Genomic DNA, 26,395 nt, shown 5'->3' on the forward strand with positions numbered 1-26,395 from the left:
TATAAATATGGAGGAATATACAGAAGGAACAACTCATAATTACAAATAGTTATCTCTAAGGAGAAGGTATTAACGGCTAGAAGATACACAGTGTGTCAGTGTTGCTTATGTTGAAAGACTTGAGCAGTGTATCTGAATTTTTTAAAACCTGCACATTTTTAATTAGATAATTTTAAAAAGATCAGAAGCCAAAAATAGCCATCTTTTTGTATCTGCAAAGACACTGGTAATATCATAATTAGTGATATTTTTCTAGAAAGCTCAAAAAGGTATCAATGCAAACATTTTTTAAAAAGAAGTATGAGGTGGGGCGCCTGGGTGACTCAGCGGGTTAAGCCTCTGTCTTCAGCTCAGGTCATGATCTCAGGGTTCTGGGATTGAGCCCCTTGTCTGGCTCTCTGCTCAGCAGGGAGACTGATCCCCCCTCTATCCCCGCATCTCTGCCTGCCTCTCTGCCTACTTGTGATCTCTCTCTCTGTCAAATAAATAAATAAAATCTTAAAAAAAAAAATTATGAGGGGTGCCTGAATGGCTCAGTGAGTAGAGCTTGTGACTCTTAATCTTGGGGTGGTAGGTTTGAGCCCCACACTGGATGTAGAGATTACTTAAATAAATTAAAAAACTTTAAAAAAAAAAAAAGAACAACAACAACAACTCAGGTCCCTTTATGGTCTTCAGAGTTCTGTTCTAGAGTTGTAAATATTTGGCTGCATCTAATGATGAAGAATTATAGTATAGAATATTGTTTGTGTTTATAATGCTTATGGTTCCTTCGATTAAAAAAAAACCTTTTTATTGAAGTACAGCATATGTATTTGCAAAGTATAAAGATCAATAAGGGCATGTTTTAAACTATCAGAGAATAACACATCATAAAATCATCATGTAATAAAGTATTATCAGTATCTTAGGAGTTCTACTTATGACCTTTCCCTTTCCCTTATTAGATATTTTCAATCTATGTAATAGAAATAAACTTTGTATTCTTAAAAATTCTATGTCCTGGGGTGCCTGGCTGGCTCAGTTGGTAGAACATGTGATTCTTGATCTCAGGATTGTAAATTTGAGTCCCACATTGGATGTAGAAATTACTTAAAAATAAAATCTAAAAAAAAAAAGTCATATGTCCCAATTAGTGTCACGATGAGTAAAATGGAGCTTTAATAAGTGCACAGGATTGACTGTTTTGAAAAACTCTATTTAAAAAGTTAATTATATGGGGTGCCTGGCTGGCTCAGTTGGTAGAGTATGTGACATCTGATTTTGGGGTTGTGAGTTTGAGCCCCGTGGTGGATATAGAGATTACTTAAATAAATCTTTAAAAAATAAAAATCTGTAATACATTTGCGGGGTGGGGGTGGGTGGGAGTTTCATGTTTCAGTTTGAGAAAGTTTGGAGCAGTTAGTCACTAGGGGGCAGCCTGTACTGCTTCCACTTCTTTAGAAACAGTTGGATCCTTTTGTTAGTAACTAGAATTATTTTGCATGGAGGGAAACAACTATTACTTAAAAGAAAAAAAAATTTCACTATTCACAGATAGGAATAAAATGGACAAAATTATTTGGTTTTCCTGTAATTCAGTTGAAGGACAGAGTCCTTGATTAAATCACTGTCAATGTCTAGGAAGACTTGCTTTGCTTTTGTATCCCTGAGAGAGTACCTGAATTTGAACGGGTTTGGAGATTTTTGAGTCTAAGCAAACTTCAGATAACTTAACCATACTTTCCTCTTTCTCTCCTGGATATTTCCCCCAAGCACCATACTAGATTCAAACTAACCTGGAGAAAAGAAAGCAATAGCTCGGAATCCAACAGTTAGGGCAGTTTTTTTCCATCCTCTAATTTCATTTGGCATTGCATAGAAGCAGTTCTTTTTGATAGCACCCTGTGAAAGATATCAGAGGAAGTGTGAAAGAGGAAAGTTGGCCTTCCTTGATTTCAGTTAATTTTACTACTCTTTTCCTCATGCCCTTCTAGTTTTGTGTAAATCTTTTTAAAATTAGATTGATATACAGTCCAGTTCCTGCATATCCCTAGAATCTGGACATGAACTCATGTCCAGATACTTTTGAACTTATTTATTTCTAGGAACATAAAAAGATTGTTTCTCTCTTTGCCTACCCACCCTCTAACCCCAGTCCTGCTGTATAATATGGTTTGGCTTCTTATTCTCCAGAATTTTTTACCCTAATCTAATTTTATTTCTTCTTTTCCATAGAGAGAGACATAGGGATCTATCAGTATTATGATAAGAAAGACCCACCAGGTAAAGCATCTGTTCTACTCAACTAATTTTTATAAATGAAATATTCTGAACTATATAATACTGACCATTAAAAACTCTTTTATTGAGCTTAGGTAAATTCTGAAATTAAAAAAAAAATTCATTTCCATTCTTTAGAAAAGTACTGAGGTTGATATCTGTTCTGTATAAAATAAAGTTGAGAAAATGCCGTAGAAGGACATGAAAATTGTCATTTTACTTCTGATCCAACTGATAACTGGACAGTCTGTTCACGTTTATCTATCAGTGTCCCAGTAGAGGGCATTGTTAATGCGTGGGTCCCACTGTTGCTGGCCTCCTGGATCCTTACCTGATATCTGAAATAGCATTTCTGAGTGAATGATCAATTTTCTTTATCTGATTAATCCTGTTAATCCCAGAAGTTTCATGACGGGCCAAAAGGTCTTTCTAGCTAGTTACTTCCTGGTTTGGTCTCTGTTGAAGTGGGGCTTGTGTGGGCATCCTGTGTGCTTAGCTTGGTGGTTAATAGGCTAACTTCATGGTTCTGATGACAGACTTAAGCAGCTTCTGTTCTGGACTTGGGTGCAGTTCTCTTCCCTATCTGATGAGACTGTGAGCTCAGGATATTGGCCTACCTGTTGTGCTATGTAAGCCTTTTACTACAAATTTAGGCAATACCTATATGAAATGAACCCACATTATGGCATATTTTTTCCAATGGCCTTTAAAAAATTTAGCATAATTTATTAGTCTCAACAATGTGCGTAATGTTCATTATACATGTGCATTTAAAAATACAAAGTATTTTAATTAAAATAATTTCCACTTTTTTTTTCTTCTTTCCTTCTTTCTCCTGCCACAGTATCCGTGACAGAGCATGGTAACTTAGAAGAAAAGCAGAAACTGGCAGAATGTAAGCTTACTTTATACTTTTTTGTAATTATTATAAAACTAGAACTTTAATATCCCTGAAGATTCAGTCTTAAAAAATATTTTAAGCTTTCTGCACAAACAGAAAATGTTACTCCTTCCAAATTTCTTAAAATTATAAATTCCCATTGTTTAGGTATATAAACATATGAGTGACAGTTATATTTGTTAAGCATTTCTAATTTAAAAGATCACTGAAATCTCTATCCAGTTTTGATAATATATATACCTGTGTAAACATAAACTTTCTTAACAAACCATATTTATTTATATCATTTTAATATATTTAAAATAAATGTATCAGGGCACCTGGGTGGCTCAGTGGGTTAAAGCTTTTGCCTTTGGCTCAGGTCATGATCCCAGGGTCCTGGGATCAAGCCCCACATCAGACTCTCAGCTCCATGGGGAGCCTCTCTCTCTCTGCCTGCCTCTCTGCCTATTTGTGATCTCTGTCTGTCAAATAAATAAATAAAATCTTAAAAAAAAACAAAATAAGTGTATCATACTTAAATTCTGATAACATTTTGTTATATGTACCATTCCTGAATTGTTAGTATGTTTTACCCATTTTAAGAAAATAAAATTTGTAAAAAAAAAATTTTGCAATGATTAGTATTAGCATTTTATTCTTTCTAGTCTTTTCTATTCTCAGATACATAAATATATATAATATGGCTATGATGAAAGATGGCTTTAATGACTTGAAATTAAATATAACTTAAGTTTTATTTGGAATACAGGTGGAGCTGAAAGTCCAACTTGTTCTCTTGTCTTAAATGGGCAAACTGACAGTTTTTTTCAATGCTGTATTAGTGACTGCAATATAAATTAAAAACTTTGCACATATGCTCTATACATCATACATTATGTTTATAGAATGAAATTAATTTGCTGAAATAAGATTATATAGTAATTCTACTGTAAAATTTAAATATCTGTATATACTGTATATTAAATGAGTATGCACACAGAACATACACACGTATATACAACTCATTTTTAGAATTATTATTTGGGAGAATTCAAAGGTGAATTTATTTTTGTGATAAAATAGATATGACAATGAATTTAACATTTTGTTCTTTTCTTTCTTTTCTTTTTTAAAGATTTTATTTATTTGACAGAGAGATAGAGAGCACAAGTAGGCAGAGCGGCAGGCAGAGGGAGAGGGAGAAGCAGGATCTCCGCAGAGCAGGGAGCCCAATGTGGGACTCAATCCCAGGACCCTGGGATCATGACCTGAGCCGAAGGCAGCTGCTTAACTGACTGAGCCACCTAGGCACCTGCAATTTGTTCTTTTAAATAAAACTTTTTAGTTTATTTTAGGCTAACATTGAGATTCTGCTAACTAATTTTCTCTTTTAATTAAATGCATTTAAAACAAAACAAAGGCTTATCATTATTGAATTGTGTACATTTTAAAGAGATTCATTTTAAATAAAAAAGTTTTAATAGGTGATGCTTACTTTTAAATTTATATTCTGTGCATGATATTTTGTGTTTTATTCTTTCCTCAGTATATCCATTCACTCTTAGGAATTTTCAGGTCTGAGAGGGTTATTTGTAGAATTTGGAATTTCTTTTGGATTGGAACTTCTAATGATTTGTATGAGAAAGTTCATTCTCTGGTAAAGAGTTGGTCATTTACAATTAGGTACCAGATTCACAGGACTAGGAAACTTTCCCAGGGATTCTCTGAGCTCTGTTGGTTGTCATCATAAAATTATGATCACAGAGATTGTTTTGTGGTAAAAATCCTGTTCCTATGACAAAGCCTTTCAAAAGGCTGTTATTTGATGATGGAAATGAAGCTCACTTCCTCTCAATTAAGGAGGTGTTTTATTTTAATCCTCCTAAGGCACACTTCTAAGCAGAGTTTCCTTTTTAAATCATGTTTAACTAACTGTAGTACATGTTTCATTTGCCAGCACGAGATTATCTGTGGACACTCAAAAATAGACGCCCAGAGAAACTTCGAGACTCACTCAAGGAGTTGGAGGTATTTTTCCAAAAGTTTCAAAAATGGCAACAAACAAATTTGTTTTAAAACATCTTTCAACAGTTTTAATTTTCATAAAGGATCAACTCTCCTGGTGATGATAGCTTTGCTTTTGTCTAGTAAGGAGTTCCAAAACAGTTGCATCTTTGTGTGGCAAGCTGATCTTTTTTTTTTTTTTTTAATGTGCTTGCCAATCAGAAGCACTCTAACTGATAACAACAATGTGTATAGCCAACTGCACTCTCTCTTTTTCTGTTTCCTTTAGGAATTGATGCAAAACAGTCACTGTGTGCTGAGCAAATGGAAGAACAAATATGTCTGTCAGGTAAAATGGTTTGACATATTTTTGCAGTGTTTAACCAGTGGAGCTGAAAGCTATGCAGTATTTGGTATTCTTGTGTTTTTGATAGGTAATGGACAAAAACTTTTTAGGAGTGGATATTTCATAGTTTGAATTCTAGTCATTCTAGAACTAACATTATATAGTTTGACATAGGCCACCAGGCTGCCTCATTAATTAGTATAGTTGTACTGACACTATGAACACTAATAAAAATGGTATTTTTTTGTTTATATTTGCCTGAATGTTGTATTAGATGTTCCTTGGCATAGATTTGATAATATTTTTGACTGAAGATAAAGCCACAGGACAGAAGGTGTTTTGGCGTATTACTCTAGTAAACATTGATGAGCACCATGCTTGTGGAAATCAACAAGTGGTCTAGAGTTAGACATAATGTAACAAGACATTTGCTATTATTTTTTTGAATCCTCTAAGTTGTGCTATTTAATATGATAGCCACCAGTCACCTGTGGCTATTTAAAAATAAATTTAGACTAATTAAAATTAAATAAAGTTAAAAATTCAGTTCCTCAGTTGTACTATCCACATTTTAAGTACTCAGTAGTCAAATGTTGTCTTATGGACAGTAAGATAAAGAACATTTCCATCACAGAAAGTTCTGTTAACACAGTTAGGGCCTAGACAACATGAGCTACATGTTGAATGGGTCTAGATTCAGGATATAATAATTAGCAATCATTGATCAGAAAATAATGGACAGTTGGCTTAGCTTTGTTTATAGGCTTCATAAATTCTAGTTGCCTAGAAAAATCTCACATGTTTGTGATTAGAAAAATCATTAGTCATTATTCTGCTCATACATGTAATTGAAGTTATATCAGTATTACTAATAATTATAACTGTTTTATGGAATTGAATATCCTGTATGAATTTAAAATCTTACTTATTTATAATATGATTTATTTTAGGTCTAACTATTCTTGTTTGAAGTTTAGGCCTTTGGCTCTATCCATAAATCTGTAATGTTGAATTTGTAGTTATTATGAACGTATTTTAATTGAGTATTTGAATATAGACTATCATTTTAATGAACTCTAGTTTTTCTTCATTTTTTTGTTTAAACTAGCTTACTTATACTCTTGAAGGTAACTAGTTAACTCCTCAAATGGCATAAATGATTTTTTTTCCAGAGATTGTTTACGAGGCTGACTTAATATTATTAGCAGCATAATACATTCTAAATTTGACTTAGGAGTCTATTCAAAAGGATAAGATTATTTAAAAATTCATAATTTGTGTTCATTTAAGTTTTAATCAAACTTTAAAACTTGAATACAAAATATGCTCCAGAAAGTTTTAAATTTAGTATAACTCATTGTATTTCTCAATGCCATTACCCGCCTTAAAAGCAGGCTCAAAATAATTTGACTGGAGGGCAAGCCTACTACTCATAGTAAGAGGTCTTTCTTGTGGCCTCTACCCTTACCATTGCACAGGGTAAGTTGGAACATGTTAGACATCTTAAAATATGTAGTGAAGCATCCCAATATTTCATCCTTTTTTTAAAAATCTAATTTTTTTGAAAGATTTTCTTTATTTGACAGAGAGAAAGCACACAAGCAGCAGAAGAGGCAGAGAGGGAGAGGGAGAAGCAGGCTCCCCGCTGAGCAGGGAGCCTGACACAGGGCTCGATCCCATTACCCCAAGATCATGACCTGAGCTGAGGGCAGACGCTTAACTGACTGAGCCACCCAGACACCCCTAAACAATCCTTTTTAAATGGGTGCTATTGCATTTTAATTTTTAAGCAGGTTTGTGTGTGTTTGTATATAGGGGGAATAAGGAGAAAGATGTCCTTCATGGTTAAATTACTTCAATGCAGAAAAGGAATTTTCATGATAGGAGATATGTATATATATATATAATTACTTCTCTAATTTATACCAGACTGACAGTAGTGGTTTTTTAGTAGTAGTGACAATGAGTCACTTTTAATATTTCCAATGAAATTTATCTTTCTTTATGTTCTGTCATATTTTGTGCTATATTTTTGAGGTTGATAACTTATTCCTAAAATAGACCTTTTAGTATCAACACATTCTTAATGTGATGATACGGTTTATATACATAATTTTTTTTGGGGGGGATGCTATTTTTTTTTATTTTTTAATAAACATATAATGTATTATTAGCCCCAGGGGTACAGGTCTGTGAATCGCCAGGTTTACATACTTCACAGCACTCACCATAGCACATACCCTCCCCAATGTCCATAACCCCAACACACTTTCCCCACCCGCCTCCCCCCAGCAACCCTCAGTTTGTTTTGTGAGATTAAGAGTCTCTTATGGTTTGTCTCCCTCCCGATCCCATCTTGTTTCATTTATTCTTTTCCTACCCCCCAAACCCCCCACATTGCATCTCCACTTCCTCATATCAGGGAGATCATATGATAGTTATCTTTCTTGGATTGACTTATTTTCCTAAGCATAATACCCTCTAGTTCCATCCACATCATTGCAAATGGCAAGATTTCATTTCTTTTGGTGGCTGCATAGTATTCCATTGTATATATATACCACCTCTTCTTTATCCATTCATCTGTTGATGGACATCTAGGTTCTTTCCATAGTTTGGCTATTGTAGACATTGCTGCTATAAACATTCATGTGCATGTTGCCCCTTTGGATCACTACGTTTGTATCTTTAGGGTAAATACCCAGTAGTGCAATTGCTGGGTCATAGGGTAGCTCTATTTTCAACTTTTTGAGGAACCTCCATGCTGTTTTCCAGAGTGGTTGCACCAACTTGCATTCCCACCAACAGTGTAGGAGGGTTCCCCTTTCTCCGTATCCTCACCAGCATCTGTCATTTCCTGACTTGTTAATTTTAGCCATTCGACTGGTGTGAGGTGATATCTCATTGTGGTTTTGATTTGTATTTCCCTGATGCCGAGTGATGTGGAGCACTTTTTCATGTGTCTGTTGGCCATCTGGATGTCTTCTTTGCAGAAATGTCTGTTCATGTCCTCTGTCCATTTCTTTTTTTTTTTTTCCTTTGTCCATTTCTTGATTGGATTATTTGTTCTTTGGGTGTTGAGTTTGCTAAGTTCTTTATAGATTTTGGATACTAGCCCTTTATCTGATAGGTCCTTTGCAAATATCTTCTCCCATTCTGTCTGTTGTCTTTTGGTTTTGTTAACTGTTTCCTTTGTTGTGCAAAAGCTTTTGATCTTGATGAAATCCCAATAGCTCCTTTTTGCCCTTGCTTTCCTTGCCTTTGGTGATGTTCCTAGGAAGAAATTGCTGCAGCTGAGGTCAAAGAGGTTGCTACCTGTATTCTCCTCAAGGATTTTGATGGATTCCTTTCTCACATTGAGGTCCTTCATCCATTTTGAATCTATTTTCATGTGTGGTGTAAGGAAATGGTCCAGTTTCATTTTGCTGCATTGGCTGTCCAATTTTCCCAACACCATTTGTTGAAGAGGCTGTCTTTTTTCCATTGGACATTCTTTCCTGCTTTGTCGAAGATTAGTTGACGTTAGAGTTGAGGGTCTATTTCTGGGCTCTCTTTTCTGTTCCATTGATCTATGTGTCTGTTTTTGTGCCAACACCATACTGTCTTGATGATGACAGCTTTGTAATAGAGCATGAAGTCCCGAATTGTGATGCCACCAGCTTTGGCTTTCTTTTTCAATATTCCTTTGGCTATTTAAGGTCTTTTCTGGCTCCATATAAATTTTAGGATTATTTGTTCCATTTCTTTGAAAAAAAAAAAAAAAAAAAGGTTGGGATTTTGATAGGGATTGCATTAAATGTGTAGATTGCTTTAGGTGGCATAGACATTTTCACAATATTTGTTCTTCCAATCCAGGAGCACGGAACATTTTTCCATTTCTTTGTGTCTTCCTCAATTTCTTTCATGAGTACCTTATAGTTTTCTGAGTATAGATTCTTTGCCTCTTTGGTTAGGTTTATTCCTAGGTATCTTATGGTTTTGGGTGCAATGGTAAATGGGATTGACTCCTTAATTTCTCTTTCTTTTGTCTTGTTGTTGGTGTAAAGAAATGCAACTGATTTCTGTGCATTGATTTTATATCCTGACACTTTACTGAATTCCTGTACAGGTTCTAGCAGTTTTGGAGTGGAGTCTTTTGGGATTTCCACATATAGTATCATATCATCTGCAAAGAGTGATAGTTTGACTTCTTCTTTGCCAGTTTGGATGCCTTTAGTTTCTTTTTGTTGTCTGATTGCTGAGGCTAGGACTTCTAGTACTATGTTGAATAGCAGTGGTGATAATGGACATCCCTGCCGTGTTCCTGACCTTAACGGAAAAGCTTTCAGTTTTTCTCCATTGAGAATGATATTTGCGGTGGGTTTTTCATAGATGGCTTTGATAATATTGAGGTATGTGCCCTCTGTCCCTACACTTTGAAGAGTTTTGATCAGGAAGGGATGCTGTACTTTGTCAAATGCTTTTTCAGCATCTATTGAGAGTTGATGATACATTTTAATAAGATAGCTTGACCCCCATCCTGTCCATCCTGATTAGTCCCCACATCTTTAGGGCCTCCTAACATTATTTATCTACTTCCTCAGTTTCTAAACAAGACTGCAAACTAAGTCTTCTAAAAATATGTGTATATGTGCATTATCTTAAAGATCTCTAATATTACAGTAAATTAAAAATTTGGTGCTCAAACTAAATTTTTAAAAGGATCCCCTTAACCTTTTGTTAGTCACAAAATAAATATTCCCCAAGTTATTCAAGGGTCCTCCTTTTGTGAGGTGTGGTGACTCCAAACATAACACAGGCTTAAATTTTTATTAGTAGTTTTCCCCATTATATTTAGCATGACAACTGACCACAGCATTGTCTTAAAAAAGGAGTGAAATTAAAGTTCCCCAGTACCTTGGTGCTAATGTAGTTGAACTCTCAGTCTTTGATTATAGCCACTCCTTAACTATGTAAATCTTTTACCCCCCCAAATGGCAAATTTAAGACTTTACAGAATTTATCTTGGTTGTCTTCTTTTTAAGGCATCCTTATTTCTTCAAAAGGTCCAGTTGTTTAGCAATTAGCAGGGCAACTAAAAAAACATAAAGGATTTCAGAGGATACATTTTGAGGTTGGATTTTTCCCTCTGTTGAATAATGGGATTTTATAGCTTGTCATCATAGCCAATGCTTAGTTCATGTTGTTGGTCCAGTGACTTACAGATTGTACCTTTTAAGAATGATTCCCTCCTAAAAAAAAATAAAAATAAAAAAAATAATAATAATAAAAAAAAAAGAAAAGAATGATTCCCTCCACTTGCAAATTCAAAAGTTTATAAATCAGGACTTAACTGTACATATGTTCTGTATGAAAATTGTTTTTTAAAGTTGGTTTTTCAGACTATCCCTACTCTTAGTTTGAAATGTCTAAGATCAAGTGTAGTATCTGTTCTTATCCGTTGAAATGCATTAAAAGTATGAGATGTAATTTAGAGTTTTAGTCTCATTAGCTATCAAAATATTTCTCTCTTCTTTTTGTTTTCCTAAAATCATTTTATTATAAGAAAGAGTTTAATAATTTCTACTTTGTATTTCTTAAACCATTTTACAAACTTCATTTTATAAGTATTTTACAAAGGGAATAATAGTTTCACCATTGGAGACTATTAAATTGTATACCAGTATGGTGGAATTTCTAAATTCTTTAAATTATTGTGCTTTAAGTCACGTTCATATTTACAGGTTATTGTGCAATTATTTAAAAGCAATGTTATCATTAAGATAGATATAACCTCAATTATGGTGATTTTAGATTAAATGATTTGAATTGTGTATATAGTCAGCTACAAAAGTATATGATATAGTTAGCTATACCTGATTTCTTTCTATAACAGTTACACATTTCTAGGTATAATTTTAAAATGCCAGTGGAGTGCCTGGGTGGCTCATTTAAGCAGCTGATTCTTGGTTTTATCTTGGGTCATGATCTCCGGGTTCTGGGATGGAGCCCCACATTGGACTCTGTGCTGGGGGGGGGGGGAGTTTACTTGGGAATTCTCTCTCTCACCCTTCCTCTGCCCCTCCCACTGCTCATGCTTTCTCTCTTTAAATAAATAAATCTTTTTAAAAATGTCAAGAAAATATAGTTTTCTTTTTTGGTTCTTATAATGAATTATTTAACATGCTATATAAAAATATAAATTATTTTCTAAGCCTGTCACAGATAAATTGTGAATTTTTGGAACTCATTTTATCATAATTTCCTCAGTTGTAGAATTAATAGCATCATTACCTGATCTTTCCTTTCATCAAATTGTATTGAAAATCAGTTTGGTTTTCTCATAAAATAATAATTGACAAGCCATGACTTTAAGTTACAACTATTAGAAACAGCATATTACTTATATAAAACCTATCACACTGTATTTATTGAGTGCCACCATTATGGGATGCACTAAGGAAATGTAAGATGTGGGCTGAGTTGCCATTGTATCCTGGTCAAGGAATATAGATACATGAAATCACTAAGACACTATGAGTGCTAACTAAGACACTATGAGTGCAAGTTGTAGGATTCCAGGTAGAAAGATAATAAAGTTTAGTGAAAAGATAGTTTAGAGAGTGAAAAGAGTTTAGAGAGAAGGCATAGAGATTAGACTGGGATTAAGATGTAGGCTAAAACAGGAAAGCTAGAGGCAGTTTATGTAAAGAACAAATGAGATAGGATAATTGTTTTCTGGAAACATCAACCCAGACGGTTTCTGGACCTGAAGATGCTAAGCACAATACATAGTAGAAGTGAGGTGACTAGACTAAGAATAATGGGATTAAATGTGTGAGATCTTCCCCAGCTCTTCCCCCTCTCTAGGAGTGAGATATATGTCTCTGTGTAACCTGTTTAAAGGATCCTTCCCTGAAAAAAATAAATTATTCCCCTACCCCACCTGTCAACCCAGATCAATGGCTATAGAAACCAATATTTGGTAGTTTCCTTTGAAAAGGTAGATGTGCCATCCAATATCCTTATAGTGGAGTTATAAGTTAATAAGCCTACCAATGCATAACAAGCTCACAATCAATTTTTAAAGAGACTTACTTTTAAATATAACCAGAGAGCTAGAAATTATGATACTTTTGAAGAAATTCTGCATCAGTAAATCCAATATCTTTGTGAGTTTAAAACAAGAAGATAAAGAACCAGGGACAGTGCAATAAACAGAACCAAATTCAGGGAATTAAAATTAATCCCCACAGAGATGTAAGAGGAGCTGTTGCATCTTTGAAATAAGAATAGGAAGCTATTTTTAAAAAAATGATCCTTGGGGGAAAAGAGCAGAGGCTCTTGGGAATTAAAAATATGACAGCATTTTAAATAGAAAAATTAATAGATGAATTGAAAGAGAAAGTTGAGATAACCCTGTACTGCAGAACAGAACGACAAAAGGACATATTAGTGAACAATAAGCAATAGAGGATAAGGAAATTAGAGTATTAGGTCAGCAGGTTTAATATCTAAATAATAATAGGAAAGAGAAGGGAAGAAACAAAAAAAAAAAAAAGAAGAAAAATTCCCATAACTGGAAGATGCTTGTTTCCAATGTGAAAAAACCCATGACTGAAAAAGGTCAATACAAATGTGTATTCTGTGAATTTTAGGAAACCAAAGCTAGAAGATCTGAAGTGCTTTCAGAGTAGCAAAGAAAATAAGATACATACAGAGGAATGGGAATCAGATTTCCCAACAGTGACACAGAGAGAAGACAGTAAAATGATGCTTTCATAATTCCAAAGGGAAGTGATCTATATGTAGAATTCTAAATTGTCATTCAAACAGGGACATTTTCAGATTTGTTAGCTCTCAGAAAAATTTACCTGGTGGGCATTTTACTCAGGAATTTATTGGAAGATGTGCCAGCCTAAAAGCAACAGAATAAACCAAGAAACAATATTTCTTAGGATCCAAGAAATGGAGGATCTTACATAAGAAAGAAATGAAGAGAAATCTTAGGATGATAAGTGTGCCTTAGGTCTAGAGAGCAACTAGTCCAAACTGGGGCAGAAGATTCTACTAGGAAAGTTGGAGGGAGGAAAGAAAAGGAATTGGTAAATCTAATTTCTGATCTGATATAGAACTTTAAAAAATAATAAGTAAGAGATAAAGGATATAAGAGAATTATATCTTGATTCACGATAATAGGAAATCAGTAAGTAATGACTAAATAAAGAAATAACATGTGGCAGACATTGCTAGTTGCTTGCCCAACATCCATTTTTCTTTATGAGCAGACCCTGATGTTCCGAGTGGCAGTGTGACCAATTTAATATAGCACTCAGTTACTCTGTTCCTTTATGAAGCTAGAGATGCCCATCTGAGTAGCTCTGGCCAAAGTAAACACAGGTCACTCACTGGTAGGACTTACAAGAAAGCTTATTAAAGGGGCCAGACTTGCCTGAGATGCACCTTTTCAGTTTCGGCTCTTTGCTTCTAGTCTGAATCTGAAATATGCTGAGGTTCAGGGTCCCGCCTTTGACCATTTTTTCACTCAAGGTGTATATATATATATATATATTTCTTGTCTACTATATCCCAGATAGTATTCTCAATGCTGGGGATACCAATTAACAAAAAGACAAAAATGACCAATATTCCTGTTCCCCTGTGGTTTATATTCCATTAGGGAGATACGAAAATATTGATAAGTAAAATTTAGAGTATGTAAAAAAGTTAAAAACTGTTAGAGAAGAATCAGGAAAGATAGGGAGTTCTACATGGGGGATGCTGGGGCCTGATGGGCCTGATGTTTGGTGACTAGGACAGGCCTTACTGAAATATCATGTTATTAAGACATGAAGGAGCAAGCAGTGGAAGATATCTGGAGAAAAGGGCTCCAGGTAGAGGGAACAGCAGATAAAAAGGCCCTGAGATGGGAGTTATGCCTGACATGTTTGATGAACAGGAAAGAGTCTATGTGACTAGAGTGGAATGAGCAAGAAAAAGAGTTAGCAGAAATTGAAATAAGAAAGGAAATTAAGTATGAGTTATATAGAACCTCCAGGCCTTTGATAGGACTTGGCTTTAACTCTAAGTGAGATGGGAAAACCCTTGAAAGGTTTTGAGCATAAGAGAAACTTGATCTAATTCACTTTGCAGTTAGATTGCTCTGGGTATTATGATAGGAACAAATTGAAGAGAACAAAGATGGAACAGGTTAGAAGTCTGTTGCTATGGTCCAGGTGAATAATGGTGGCCTTGACTGGATGGTAGTGGTTGAGTGGTGAGAAGTAGCCAGATGCTGGGTATGTTTTGAGTTTTGAGCCATCAGAATTCACTGATGGATCAAATGTGGTAGATAGAAGAAATTTCTGAGCAGCTTGAAGAATGGAATTGTCATTTATTGAGATGGGGGAGATTGAAAAGTGACATTTTTTGGGGAAATATCAGTTACTCAGTTTTGGGCATCAGTATTTGAAAGACCATTAGATATTTAGTGGAGAAGTCGAATAGTTGAGAGAAAAGTCTGGGCTGGAGAGATAAATTTGGGAGGTAGCCTAACAGATGGTATTAAAGACAAGAGATTGATGAAGATCACCAAGGGAGGGAGTTTAGATACAGAACTGGAGGAAGCTGAAGGTCTGAGTCCTGGGGTCCTCCAGCTTTGGGGATTGGAGATAGAGAAAGGGGGACATGGAGCAAGGAGACTAAGAAGGAGTACCCAGGGCATATTGGAGGGAGGGTGTATCCTGGAAACTAGATTTCAAGTAGAGAGTAAAGTGTTACTGTTACATAAGAAACCAGTAACAAGATGCCTGAGATGGACCATTGGATGTAATAGCAGGGAGATCATCAGTGACCTAGATAAAGGCAGTTTCAGGGTATGGACATGAGCCTGGTTGGAATATATTTAAAAGAAAATGGGAGGAGAGAAATTAGGAATTAAAATATAAGAACGGATTATGTTACAAAGGAAAATGGAGAAATAGGGAAGGAGCTTGAAGGAGAAGTGGAGTCAAAAGAGGTTCTTACTTCTTTTTTAGATAGGAGAAATAACATCTTAACATCTGTTTCTGTTGGTATGCTAATGGGAATGATCCAATAGTGAGGGGAAAAACTGATGCAGGGAAAGAGAATTAATTGCTGGAGTAATGTTCACAAGAAGCCACTTAATAAAGGCGGGGGGGGGGAGTGCAAAAAGTAAGTGCCTGGTACCTGATGATATCATGGACCTGTCTTACCAGCCATGGACTGCCTATCTGCAGATTTCTGGTTCTTTGAGGAAAAACAAACCCATTCTGATAAGTGATGGGGTGTTTGTTTGTTTGATTTTTAGGTTTCTTTTACATGCACCCGAATGCCATTCTAAGTGACAAAACATGCTTAGAAATGTGGACATAGAATCAGAAGGAGCCTACTGTAAGAGTTAAAAATGGTCTCATTTGCAAGTGACATGAGAAGCTATGGTGGGATTGGGCAGTAAACAGTTGTTTTAATTCCAGGTATTCGACATTTTAACAATTTATACATGTATTTCTTTAACTGAAATCTTTTGTAACCATGCCAGAGTTCTTCTAAGAAGCAGATGTAAAGCTATAGTAGGGGGCACCTGGCTGATTTATTCAGTAGAGCATGAGACTCTTGATCATGAGTTTGAGCCTCCTGTTGGGCATAGAGATAACTTAAAAAATAAATAAATAAGGATTAAGCAGAAGATGTACTAGGAATGCAGAAGATTTATGGGAGAGATGTGAAAGATAAAGCGGGGAGGGAGCAAAAATACGTGGGAAGGGCCTTTTGACTGGAATGTTGGTCTGAACTCTGAAAGGAGAAGGGTATGAACTCTGTGAAAGAAGATTGGGTATAATGGGCCTCAGGCTATAGCATGGTGCTGAGAAAGTTTCAGGGAGGCTAAACGGGGAGTCCCGGACCAAAGTTGCTCATTAGAAGAGTCCCCTTTTCACCTAGCACCTGACCATGCTCAGACATTGGCTAGTAGCCACCAAGGGGAAATACAGCTTTGTCCAACTATGACACAGGTTCCTAGCCTGTGGTCCTCCTGAAGAAGCTCTGAGTGCTGCACGTCCATACCCACAAAGATTTACATTAAAAATAAGAACATGTGTCTCTATATTTGCACATATGCAATAGTGCACCTGAATAATCTTAATGTTCAGCTAGCCAGTTTAGTATCATGCCTTAATAATTATTCTTTATTAGGCAAAAAATTAATTCTCTTCCAGGAAAAATAGAAAGAAAATTTACATTACATCTTGATTATCTCAATCCGAAGTTTGATGGCATATGACAATTCATTGATAGGGTCAATATTTACTCTTAAAAATACAGTAAGATATGAACCCAGTTTTGCACTGTGGTTATGACACAAAGAAAATTTTGATCTCTTTAGTAATATATCTTAGTATCATCAATTAACATTTCCTTCCTGTTCTTTTCATAAATGGTTCTTTCTTTTCTTTTATTAATTGTTTTCATTTTAAAGCATTTCTTTAAAGAAACTTGTAATTTCCCTGCCTCCGCCCTTGGCATTCATGTCTAATAATGTTTTGGAAGCTTCCAGGTATTTTGCCCCAAAGGAAGCTAGTTCAGGACTATGAATTTCTCTCATATACTCAGTTATAGTTAGTAGTAAATATACGGGAAGCTAAATTAATTCAAAATCTGAATAATCTGTCTCCTGTTGATTTTTATATTTAACAAAATAGAAACAAATGTAGAAATGCCATTTATCTACTTTTTACTATCATAACTAGCAAATGAGAAGACATTTAATGCATTATATTTGGATACTTGCACTGAGATTTTATACAAACACCTGAAATATGTTTCAAATTTAGAACTTTATATTGGGTGCATAGGTTGGAATGTACCAATTAGAAAAGTACATTTATAAAACAGGCATCTGAGGTTAGGTTTGAGAACCTAACAACTGTACATTCATGGTGTTGGAGAATATCATTATATATATACCAGTGTCAATGACAGAGAAAACGTATCAGGTGTTTTTGCCATTTGTAACTTATACCTTTTATTAAAAAAAAAGTTAAAATATAATTATTAGGTTAGCAGATATACTGCTTAAGTGACTATGAAATGAAAAGCATTTATAGCTATAGCATTTATAGCTTCTTATGAAATAGTGTTACATATAAAATATTTATTCACAGTGGCTTTTCACAGTGAAGTACTTGTCATTTGGTTGTCTCCTTGGTCTAAGTAGAAGCCTAGGTTGAATTGTGAGATCCCAGTTGCCACTGCGTGCTAAATAAATAAATCTTCTTATATTCTGCCATAATACAGGAACAGTCCCTACTCCTGTCTGAAGCCCAGCCTCTCTGCTTCTATGACTTTGACCTAGACCCATAGCTCTCAAACTCTACACTGAGGCATCCTGGGGACTACAGTGAAGTCACAGGAGTCTTGTAGGATATTAAAAATTTTCAACGAAAACAGAAGACTTCCAGGGCTTCTGGATGGTTCAGTGAGTTAAGCATCTGCCTTCAGCTCAGGTCATGATCCCAGGTTCTGGGATCAAGCTCAAGTCGGGCTCCCTGCTCTATGGGGAGCCTGCTTCTCCCTCTCCCTCTACCCACTCCCCTGTGTGCATGTGCTCTCTCTTTCTCACTCTTGCTCTATCTCAAATAAATAAATAAAATCTTAGGAAAAAAACAAAAACAAAAACAACACAAGACTTCTGTCAGAGCTACACAGGTAGCTCCCGGTAGTGCAGGGTTTCACCATGAGATCGCATTACATTCTTTTTGAGGATGTCATAGTTATATGAAGCTGACTTTTTGGGACTTGCTGTGTTAAGAAGCAAGGACCAGGGGCGCCTGGGTGGCTCAGCGGGTTAAGGCCTCTGTCTTCGGCTCCGGTCATGATCCCAGGGTCCTGGGATCGAGCCCCGCATCGGGCTCTCTGCTTGGCTGGGAGCCTGCTTACTCCTCTCTCTCTCTCTGCCTGCCTCTCTGCCTGCTTGTGATCTCTATCTGTCAAAGGAATGGATCTTTAAAAAAAAAAAAAAAAGAAGCAAGGACCATACAAGACTTCACAAAGAATAGGAGTGAGTATGAGGGTGTCCAAGCTTATTTCAAGGTTTGAAAAGTTGTGTAGTGCCCAACTTCTATTAGTTCACACATCCTATTAAAAAGTAATTGTGGTTAATTAGGAATTAATATTTTTCTCTTTCAATCCCTGTTTGTTATGTTTTCAAATGACTACTGAATTGTTGGGACATAAATACTTCAGTTGTTGGAGTCTATCAAATGGAACTGCAGTTCCATTTGGCCTGGGGGCACCATAAGATTACTGAGACCTATAGGTTGCCATGAACTGAGAAACTTTGGGAGCTCCTGGCCTAGAGTTTGGCTCCCATGCCCTCTGGCCTTCTCAGGACCCCACATGATTATAATTTCTTTTATTTGTAGCATAGTGGTGGAAGGCACAAACTGCTTCATTCTTCATGGTATCAAATCTTGGCTTTACTAGCTATGTGACTTTGGGAAGTTACTTTACCTCTCTGTGCCAGAGTTTATTTAACTATAAAACGAAGGTGAAGGGGTGCCTGGGTGGCTCAGTGGGTTAAAGCCTCTGCCTTCAGCTCAGGTCATGATCCCAGGGTCCTGGGATCGAACCCCACATCGGGCTCTCTGCTTTGCGGGGAGCCTGCTTCCTCTTCTCTCTCTCTGCCTGCCTCTCTGCCTACTTGAAGTCTCTGTCTGTCAAATAAATAAAATCTTTAAAAAAAATAAACAAAACAAAGATAAAAACTTACAAGTTTATTATAAGAAGTACATTAATATATATAAAATGTTCAGTTTCTGGTACAGACCTAGTTTTTAAACTTTCTGTTGAAAGTTTCTATTGAAAGGATCTTTTGAATCAACTTTAGATTTAAAAAAAAATTTTTTATTAACATATAATGTATTATTTGTTTCCGGGGTACAGGTCTATGATTCATCAGTCTTACACAATTCACAGCACTCACCATAGCACATACTGTCCCCAGTATCCCTCACCCAGCCATCCCATCCCTCCAAGCCCCTTCCCTCTAGCAACCCTCAGTTTGTTTCCTGAGAACTTTAGATTTTTTTTAACTAAAAAATATTGTTATTATGGAACAAAAAATGTGAAATTTGCCATCTTAACCATTTTTATGTGTTTAGTTCAGTAATGCTAAATATATTCATACTGTTGTGAAATAGATCTCCAGAACTTTTTTCTCTTGAGAAACTAAAACTTTATATCCCTTAAACAACAAATCACCTTTCCCTCTCCTCCCAGCCCCCAACCACCACCATTCTACTCTCTGCTTCTGTGAGTTTGACTATTTTAGATACCTCATATAAGTATAATCATGCAGTATTTGTCCTTCTGTGACTGGCTTATTTCACTTAGCATAATATCCTTATGGTTCATCCATGTTGTGGCATGTAACAGGAATTCCTTCCTTTTTAAGGCTGAATAATGTTTCACTGTATGTATATACCACGTTTTGTTTATCTGTTTGTCCATTGTCATTGATGGGTATTTGGGTTGCTCCCTTCTCTTTTATTGTGAATAATGCTACTATGAACATGGGGTACAAATATATCTTCAAGACCTTGCTTTCATTTCTTTTGGATATATACCCACAAGTTGGATTATTGAATCAGATGATTGTTCTATTTTTAGTTTTTTGAGGAAACTCCCTAGTGTCTTTCATAGTGATTGTACCATTTTATAATTCTAGCAGTGGTACACAAGGGTTCCAAATTCTCTACATCCTCACCAACACTTATTTTACATTTCTGGTTTTGTTTTGATAAGTGCTATCCTAATGAGTGTGAAGTGGTATCTCATTGTGGTTTTGATTTGCATTTCCCTAATGATTAGTGATATTGAACATAATTTCCTTTGCTTGTTGGCCATTTGTGTATTTTCTTTGGAGAAATGTCTATTCAAGCATTTTGCCCATTTTTTAAGGGTTATGATTTTATGTTACTGATTTATAGGAGTTCAAATAATATATTCTGGATATTAATCCCTTATCAGATGTATGATTAGCAAAGATTCTCTCCCATTGTGTGGATTGTCTTTTACCCTGTCCTTTTACCCTGTTGATTGTCTTTTTACCCTGTTGATTGTGTCCTTTAATACATTAAAGTGTTAAAGTTTGAGGTAGTCCCATTTGTCTATTTTTGTTTTGTTGTCTGTGCTTTTGGTATTATATTAAAGAAATCATTGTCAAATCCAGGGTCATGAAGCTGTTTCCCTATAGTTTCTTCAAGGAATTTTATATTTTTGTGTCTAAGTGTAGATCTTTAATCCATTTTGGTATTTTTGTGTATGTGTAGGAGTCCAATTTTGTTCTTTTGCATGTGGATATTCAGTTTTTCCCACACCATTTGTTTAAATAACTGTCCTTTCCCCTTGAACGGGATCTTGTTGAAGATCACTTTGAGCATATTTGTGTTTATTTCTGAGCTCTCTGTTCTATTCCACTGGTCGAGGTTTGTCTCTATGGCAGAATCACACTGTTTTGATTATTGTGGTTTTATAATGTTTTAAAATCAGGTAATGTGAGTCTTCTAACTTTGTTCTTTTTCAAAATTGTTTTTGGTTGTTTGGGATCCCTGAGATTCCCAATTAGCTTTTAAATAAGCACAGCTCTTTTCTTTTTAAACAAATAATCACAAGTCTTATTCATCACTGGTACTACAGGTCTTATTCCTTTCCTTCAAGAGCAAATTTCTCAAAAATTATCCCTCTTTGTAGTCTTCCTTTCCTTATTGCTAACTCAGCATTCAGCCAGCTCCAGTTGTGCTTTTGTCCTGATTATTATGCTGAAAAACTTGCCACTAAGTTTGCAAAAAACTCCATATTACTAAATGTAATAGACTTTTATTTTTTAAAGCATCATCTTAAATACACAGGAGGATTCAACACTACTGACCACTCCCTTGTTTTCATTTTTGTTGGTTTTTTTGTTTGTTTGTTTTAGAGTGGGGTAGAGGGGCAGAGGAAGAGGGAGAGAGAGAGGGAATCTTAAGCAGACTCCACACCCAGCATAGAGGCTGTTGCAGGTCTTGATCTTACAACTCTGAGATCATGACCTGAGCTGAAATCAAGAGTTGGTTGCTTGAATGACTGAGCCACCCAAGTGCAGTACCACTCCCTTTTTCTTGAAGTGCTCTTTTTCTGTTAATTCTCCTGAAACTTTGTTCTTCAGTATTCTTTCTACCTCTTTGGCCTTCTTGGTCTCCTGTTTAGGCCCATACTCCTTTCCTGTGTCCTTGAATGTTGGAATTCCTCAAAGCCCAATTCTAAGCCCTTTCCTCTCTCCTCTGAACTCCCGAGTTATCAAATTTATATCTGTAGCTTTAGTGGCTTCTTTACAGAGCTCAGACCTTTTCCCTTTGCTCCAAATCCATAAGTCCAGTTGCCTACTTGATGTCAGCCCTTCGGTATCTCAAAGATACTTCAAACATGGTATATATTTTTTTAATTAAAGAAAAAAATTTTAAAGTATACTTTACCCCCCATGTGGGGCTTCAACTCACAACACTGAGCTCAAGAGTCACACACTTTACCAACTGAGTCAGCCGGGCCCTCCCAAACATAGTATCTTTAAAATGGAACTGAGTCCCTTACCTGTTCCTTTTTTGCCATTCCCGTCTCAGTGAATAGCTCTGCCTTCCATCCACTTACAGAAACCAGAAAGCTGGAGGTCTGTTTATCTTAGAAATTATCTTCTTCTTTACCTAACTTCTCCCCACTACACACACGCAAATGTCTAACAACTCTAATTCTTGGTGATTTTTATCTCCAAAATCTCTCTCACACTGACTGGAGGCTTTCCATCACTTTGCTCATAACTTTAGTCAGAGCCACCTCACTTCATTCTCTCTTCTAGACTACTTAAACACTTCCTAAGTGTTCTACCTGCTTCCATTTTTGCTCCCCACCAGTCTATCCTCTACCCTGTAGCCAACATGATTTTTTTTTTTTAAAGGCAAACTTGTGACTCTTCTGTTTAAAACTCTCCTACAACTCTGGGCAATAGATAGGAAACTGAAAACTAATTATGGCAGGGGCAAGGGAGCATGGGTGAGGGGGCTACAGGAAAAGGAATAAGTCTTTAAAAAAAAGGTTTATTCATTTATTTGACAGAGAGAGCAGGATGGGGGACAGAGGAAGAAGGTGAGGGAGAATCTCAAGCAGACTCCTCACCAAGTGCAGAGCCCAACATGGGGCTCAGTCACACATCCCCAAGATCATGAACTGAGCCAGAATCAAGAGTCAGCCTCTCAACCGACTGAGCCACCCACAGCATCTCAAGAACTTGTAACTGTTACCTCTGTGTAATTTGTTGTTTTCTTTTGGAAATACATGAATGTATTATCCATTCTAAAAATTAAACCAATAAGTTGAATTTTAAAATTTACAGCATCAGGGGCGCCTGGGAGGCTCAGTGGGTTAAGCCTCAGCCTTTGGCTCAGGTCATGGTCTCAGGGTCCTGGGATCGAGTCCTGCATTGGGCTCTCTGCTCAGTGGGGAGCCTGCTTCCCCCTCTCTCTCTGCTTACTTGTGATCTCTCTCTCTCTCTGTCAAATAAATAAAATCTTTAAAAAAAATTAATATTGTTATTTAAAAAAAATTGCAGCATCATACTACTCTTAAAGGCTAGACTGAACTCTAATCTACTTACCTTTTCAATTTCATTCCCTACTGTACTCTTTTCTAAAAAAATGGGGCACCTGGGTGGCTCAGTTGGTTAAGTGTTGGACTCTTGATTTTGGCTCAGGTCATGATCTCAGAGTTGTGAGATCAAGCCCTGCTTGCAAGCACACACTATCTCTAAAAAAGTAAAATATAGGGGCACCTGGCTCATTGGGCGACTGCCTTCGGCTCGGGTCTTAATCCTGGAATCCCAGGATCGAGTCCAACATCAGGCTCCCTGCTGTGTGGAGAGTCTGCTTCCCCCACTGACCTCTCTCTCTCATACTCTCTCTCAAATAAATAAATAAAATCTTAAAAACAAAAAAGTAAAACATAAAAACAAAAATCTCGGTGCCTCAGCCACACAGGCTTCTTTCAGTCTCTCATGCGGTACAGGCTTTCTCTTGGCTTCAGGGCCTTTGCCTAAACTGTTTGTAGCTCTGCCTAAAATACCCTTTGCTTCCCTTTTCACTGAGGTAACACATTGCTATCCTTACATCTCAGACTACCAGTTATCACTTCTGTAGAGAAGCCTTCCCTGACAAGCTCTATTCCTTCTGATGTGCTTTTACAAGACCATGTACTTCTTGGCAGTCATTGCAGTTCCAGTTTTACATTTATTGTGTGACCATCTAATTACTATCTGCCGCATTGATTTGACTAAAAGTTCCAGGGGGCAGGGATTGTGCCTCACATGTTGAATTAGATCCAAGTTATAAACTATTTGGGAGAAGTTATAAAACTGACCATAAACTATTTGGGAGAAGTTATAAAACTGACTGCTCAGTATTTTGTGATAGATTTTTATTTTGAAAGATTTTTTGTGGTTTGTATTTCTATCTCAACAAAAAGCAATAGTAACAATTTAACAATACTAATCCTAAGAAATCTCTGCTGTGCTTAAACCCAGCATAATGCTCTGTGTTGTTAAATTAGGAAGGTATCTGACTGCCTATTAAGGGTGAATGTGTATATGCGTGTTATAAATTAACTCAGGAAGTGCTGTTGTCAGTCTTAAAGAGGTGACATATATACAAAATTTCCAGGCTTACTTTTCTGGAACATCTTCAAAGATTAATATTTCACAGATTATGCCCTGGGAAATGCTCTTTTAGATTTATGTTCTATTAGTATTTTATTACAGGGAAGGAGAAGCAGAATGTTTCAGGGGCAACTGTTGAGTATGGTCCTAGTCAAAGAGAATAGACAAAGAGTTATATTAAGAATGATAGATTTTAGAGAAATTAAAGAAAATCATCAGAATATTGGTGATATTGAAATCTTTTTGGTGAAGGTGAGCAATTTAAAAATGGTAAATTCAAACTAAGGGAACTGAAAAAAGATTTAGTGGTGATCTTTATTCCTAGTTTTAATGTTTTAAAATTTAAAATAATTAGGGATGCCTGGCTGGCTCAGTTGGTAGAACATGTGACTCCCTAACCTCAGAGTTGTGAGTTCAAGCCTCATGCTAGGTGTGGAGCCTACTTAAAAAAAATTAAAAATTAAAAAATTAAATAAAAAAATTAAAATTACTCCTTATCATTGTAAAATGGCATACAATAAAAACAGGTATATAGTAAAAAGTATCTTCCAACACCAAGCTTATTCCTCTCTTCATGATAACCACAGTTAGCAATTTGATTTATGTCCTTCCTCCATGCATTTACAAACATTCTCTGTGTTTTTGTGTGCATATACATTTGTTTTTAAAGTAAGTAAAATTACTCTGTACATATTGTTCTGTAACTTTCTTCACATAATAGTGTATACCTGTCAGTGATCTACATCTACCTCCTTATTTTTAGTAGGCACATAAAAATCCGTAATTTGGATCTACCATACTTTACAGTGATAGTCTTTTTTTAGTAAGTAAAGAAATTGGACATGGATTAAACAATCTAATAAGGCACTATGATAAGAAAAAAAGAGTGTTTTGATTTTTTTAATAAGTGAAATTGCAGAGGAGAGGGATTCAGTCCAGTTTCCTACTTGATTTTTTAAGTAAGGAGCCACTCATACTTCATTTTCAGTGTGGTTTAAATTCTAACTTAGAAACACATTTTGTGGTATTATATACAACTAATGTAATCATTGAACACATCAAAAACTAATGATATACTATACAGTGGCTAACTGAACATAATTTAAAAAAACCCATCTCTTTAAAACTACAAAATAAGAAATATAATTTAAGAGCTGCTGTGTTTTTAAAAAGTTCATGGAACACTACATCAGAAACTGATGATGTATTGTATGGTGACTAACATAACATAATAAAAATAATAATAATAAATTAAAAAAAGAAAAATACTAAAAACATAAAAAGTTAAGAAATCATTCATAATCCCAATTTTTAAAAACTCTTTGAGACTAGAAGTTAAAATTCATTCCTCCAACTCTTAATTTCACCTCTTTAAGGTACATACTGTCAATAGCTTTGGGCCTATTCTTTCTGACATTTTCTTATATTTATACAGATAATTTCTGCGCGCACACACACACACCACCACCACCACCACCACCACCACACTTTTTTCCCAATAAAATGGGATGGTAATTTTCATGTAGGTCTGTAACTTTTAGAAATTCTGCACACACACCCCAACAATGTATCATAGACTTGGGCAGAAAACTTCTGATTAATTCAACTTATCTATCTTTTATGTTATCTCTCTTTGTTTTCTTGTACTAACAACATTTACAATAACCAAACTCAGAAGGACTGATTTATTAACTGACATGGCAATTTATTAATTTATAGTGTCAGATATATCTGGCATCATAGATATTGTTCATTTGCTTGGGGCATTCCCACGTGATGGCTGAATTACTCAAGAGACTAAATTATAGATAAGAAGATTGGTGAGCCGAGAATTAGAACACAAGTGAGGAGGTGTTCTTACAGGATATTTCTATCAAGCTGCTGTAGCTCTCTGACTTGCCCTGGGGCTCTCTCTGTCTTGACAACTGGCATTAGTCATCACTCATTGCCCTGAACATGGTTAGAAGCATACAGAACAAGTTTCCTCCAGGTTCCTGATCTAACTCTGCACTGTTCACCACTCCATTTAAGATATCAGACCAGGTCTTCGGTCATTATCCTTTCTTTATGTGAGGAAGTATTGATTAGAATTTGAGGATCCCCCAAATCTGCTTAATGGAGGTAAGGAGAACCTCACCTCCACAGCAGCTCATTTATGAGCACT

The 26,395-nt window shown here is 35.9% G+C and overlaps 1 protein-coding gene across 10 annotated transcripts in view; it reads left to right on the forward strand.

The window, feature by feature from the left end:
• The window catches only part of LOC123925775 (WD repeat containing planar cell polarity effector), a 473,517-nt gene that overhangs the window by 123,375 nt on the left and 323,747 nt on the right, over nt 1-26,395 (forward strand). For 7 of the 10 annotated variants that reach the window (XM_045979285.1, XM_045979283.1, XM_045979287.1 and 4 more), the window contains 4 exons: nt 2,218-2,265; nt 3,107-3,157; nt 5,103-5,173; nt 5,439-5,498. In XM_045979285.1, the coding sequence (XP_045835241.1) occupies nt 2,218-2,265; nt 3,107-3,157; nt 5,103-5,173; nt 5,439-5,498 (230 nt within the window). The remainder of the gene's footprint in view (nt 1-2,217; nt 2,266-3,106; nt 3,158-5,102; nt 5,174-5,438; nt 5,499-26,395) is intronic. The other 3 variants (XM_045979289.1, XM_045979284.1, XM_045979290.1) reach the window with 1 other exon arrangement.

Source organism: Meles meles, chromosome 15 (assembly GCF_922984935.1).
Source record: "Meles meles chromosome 15, mMelMel3.1 paternal haplotype, whole genome shotgun sequence".
In the NCBI taxonomy this organism is placed as follows: domain Eukaryota; kingdom Metazoa; phylum Chordata; class Mammalia; order Carnivora; family Mustelidae; genus Meles; species Meles meles.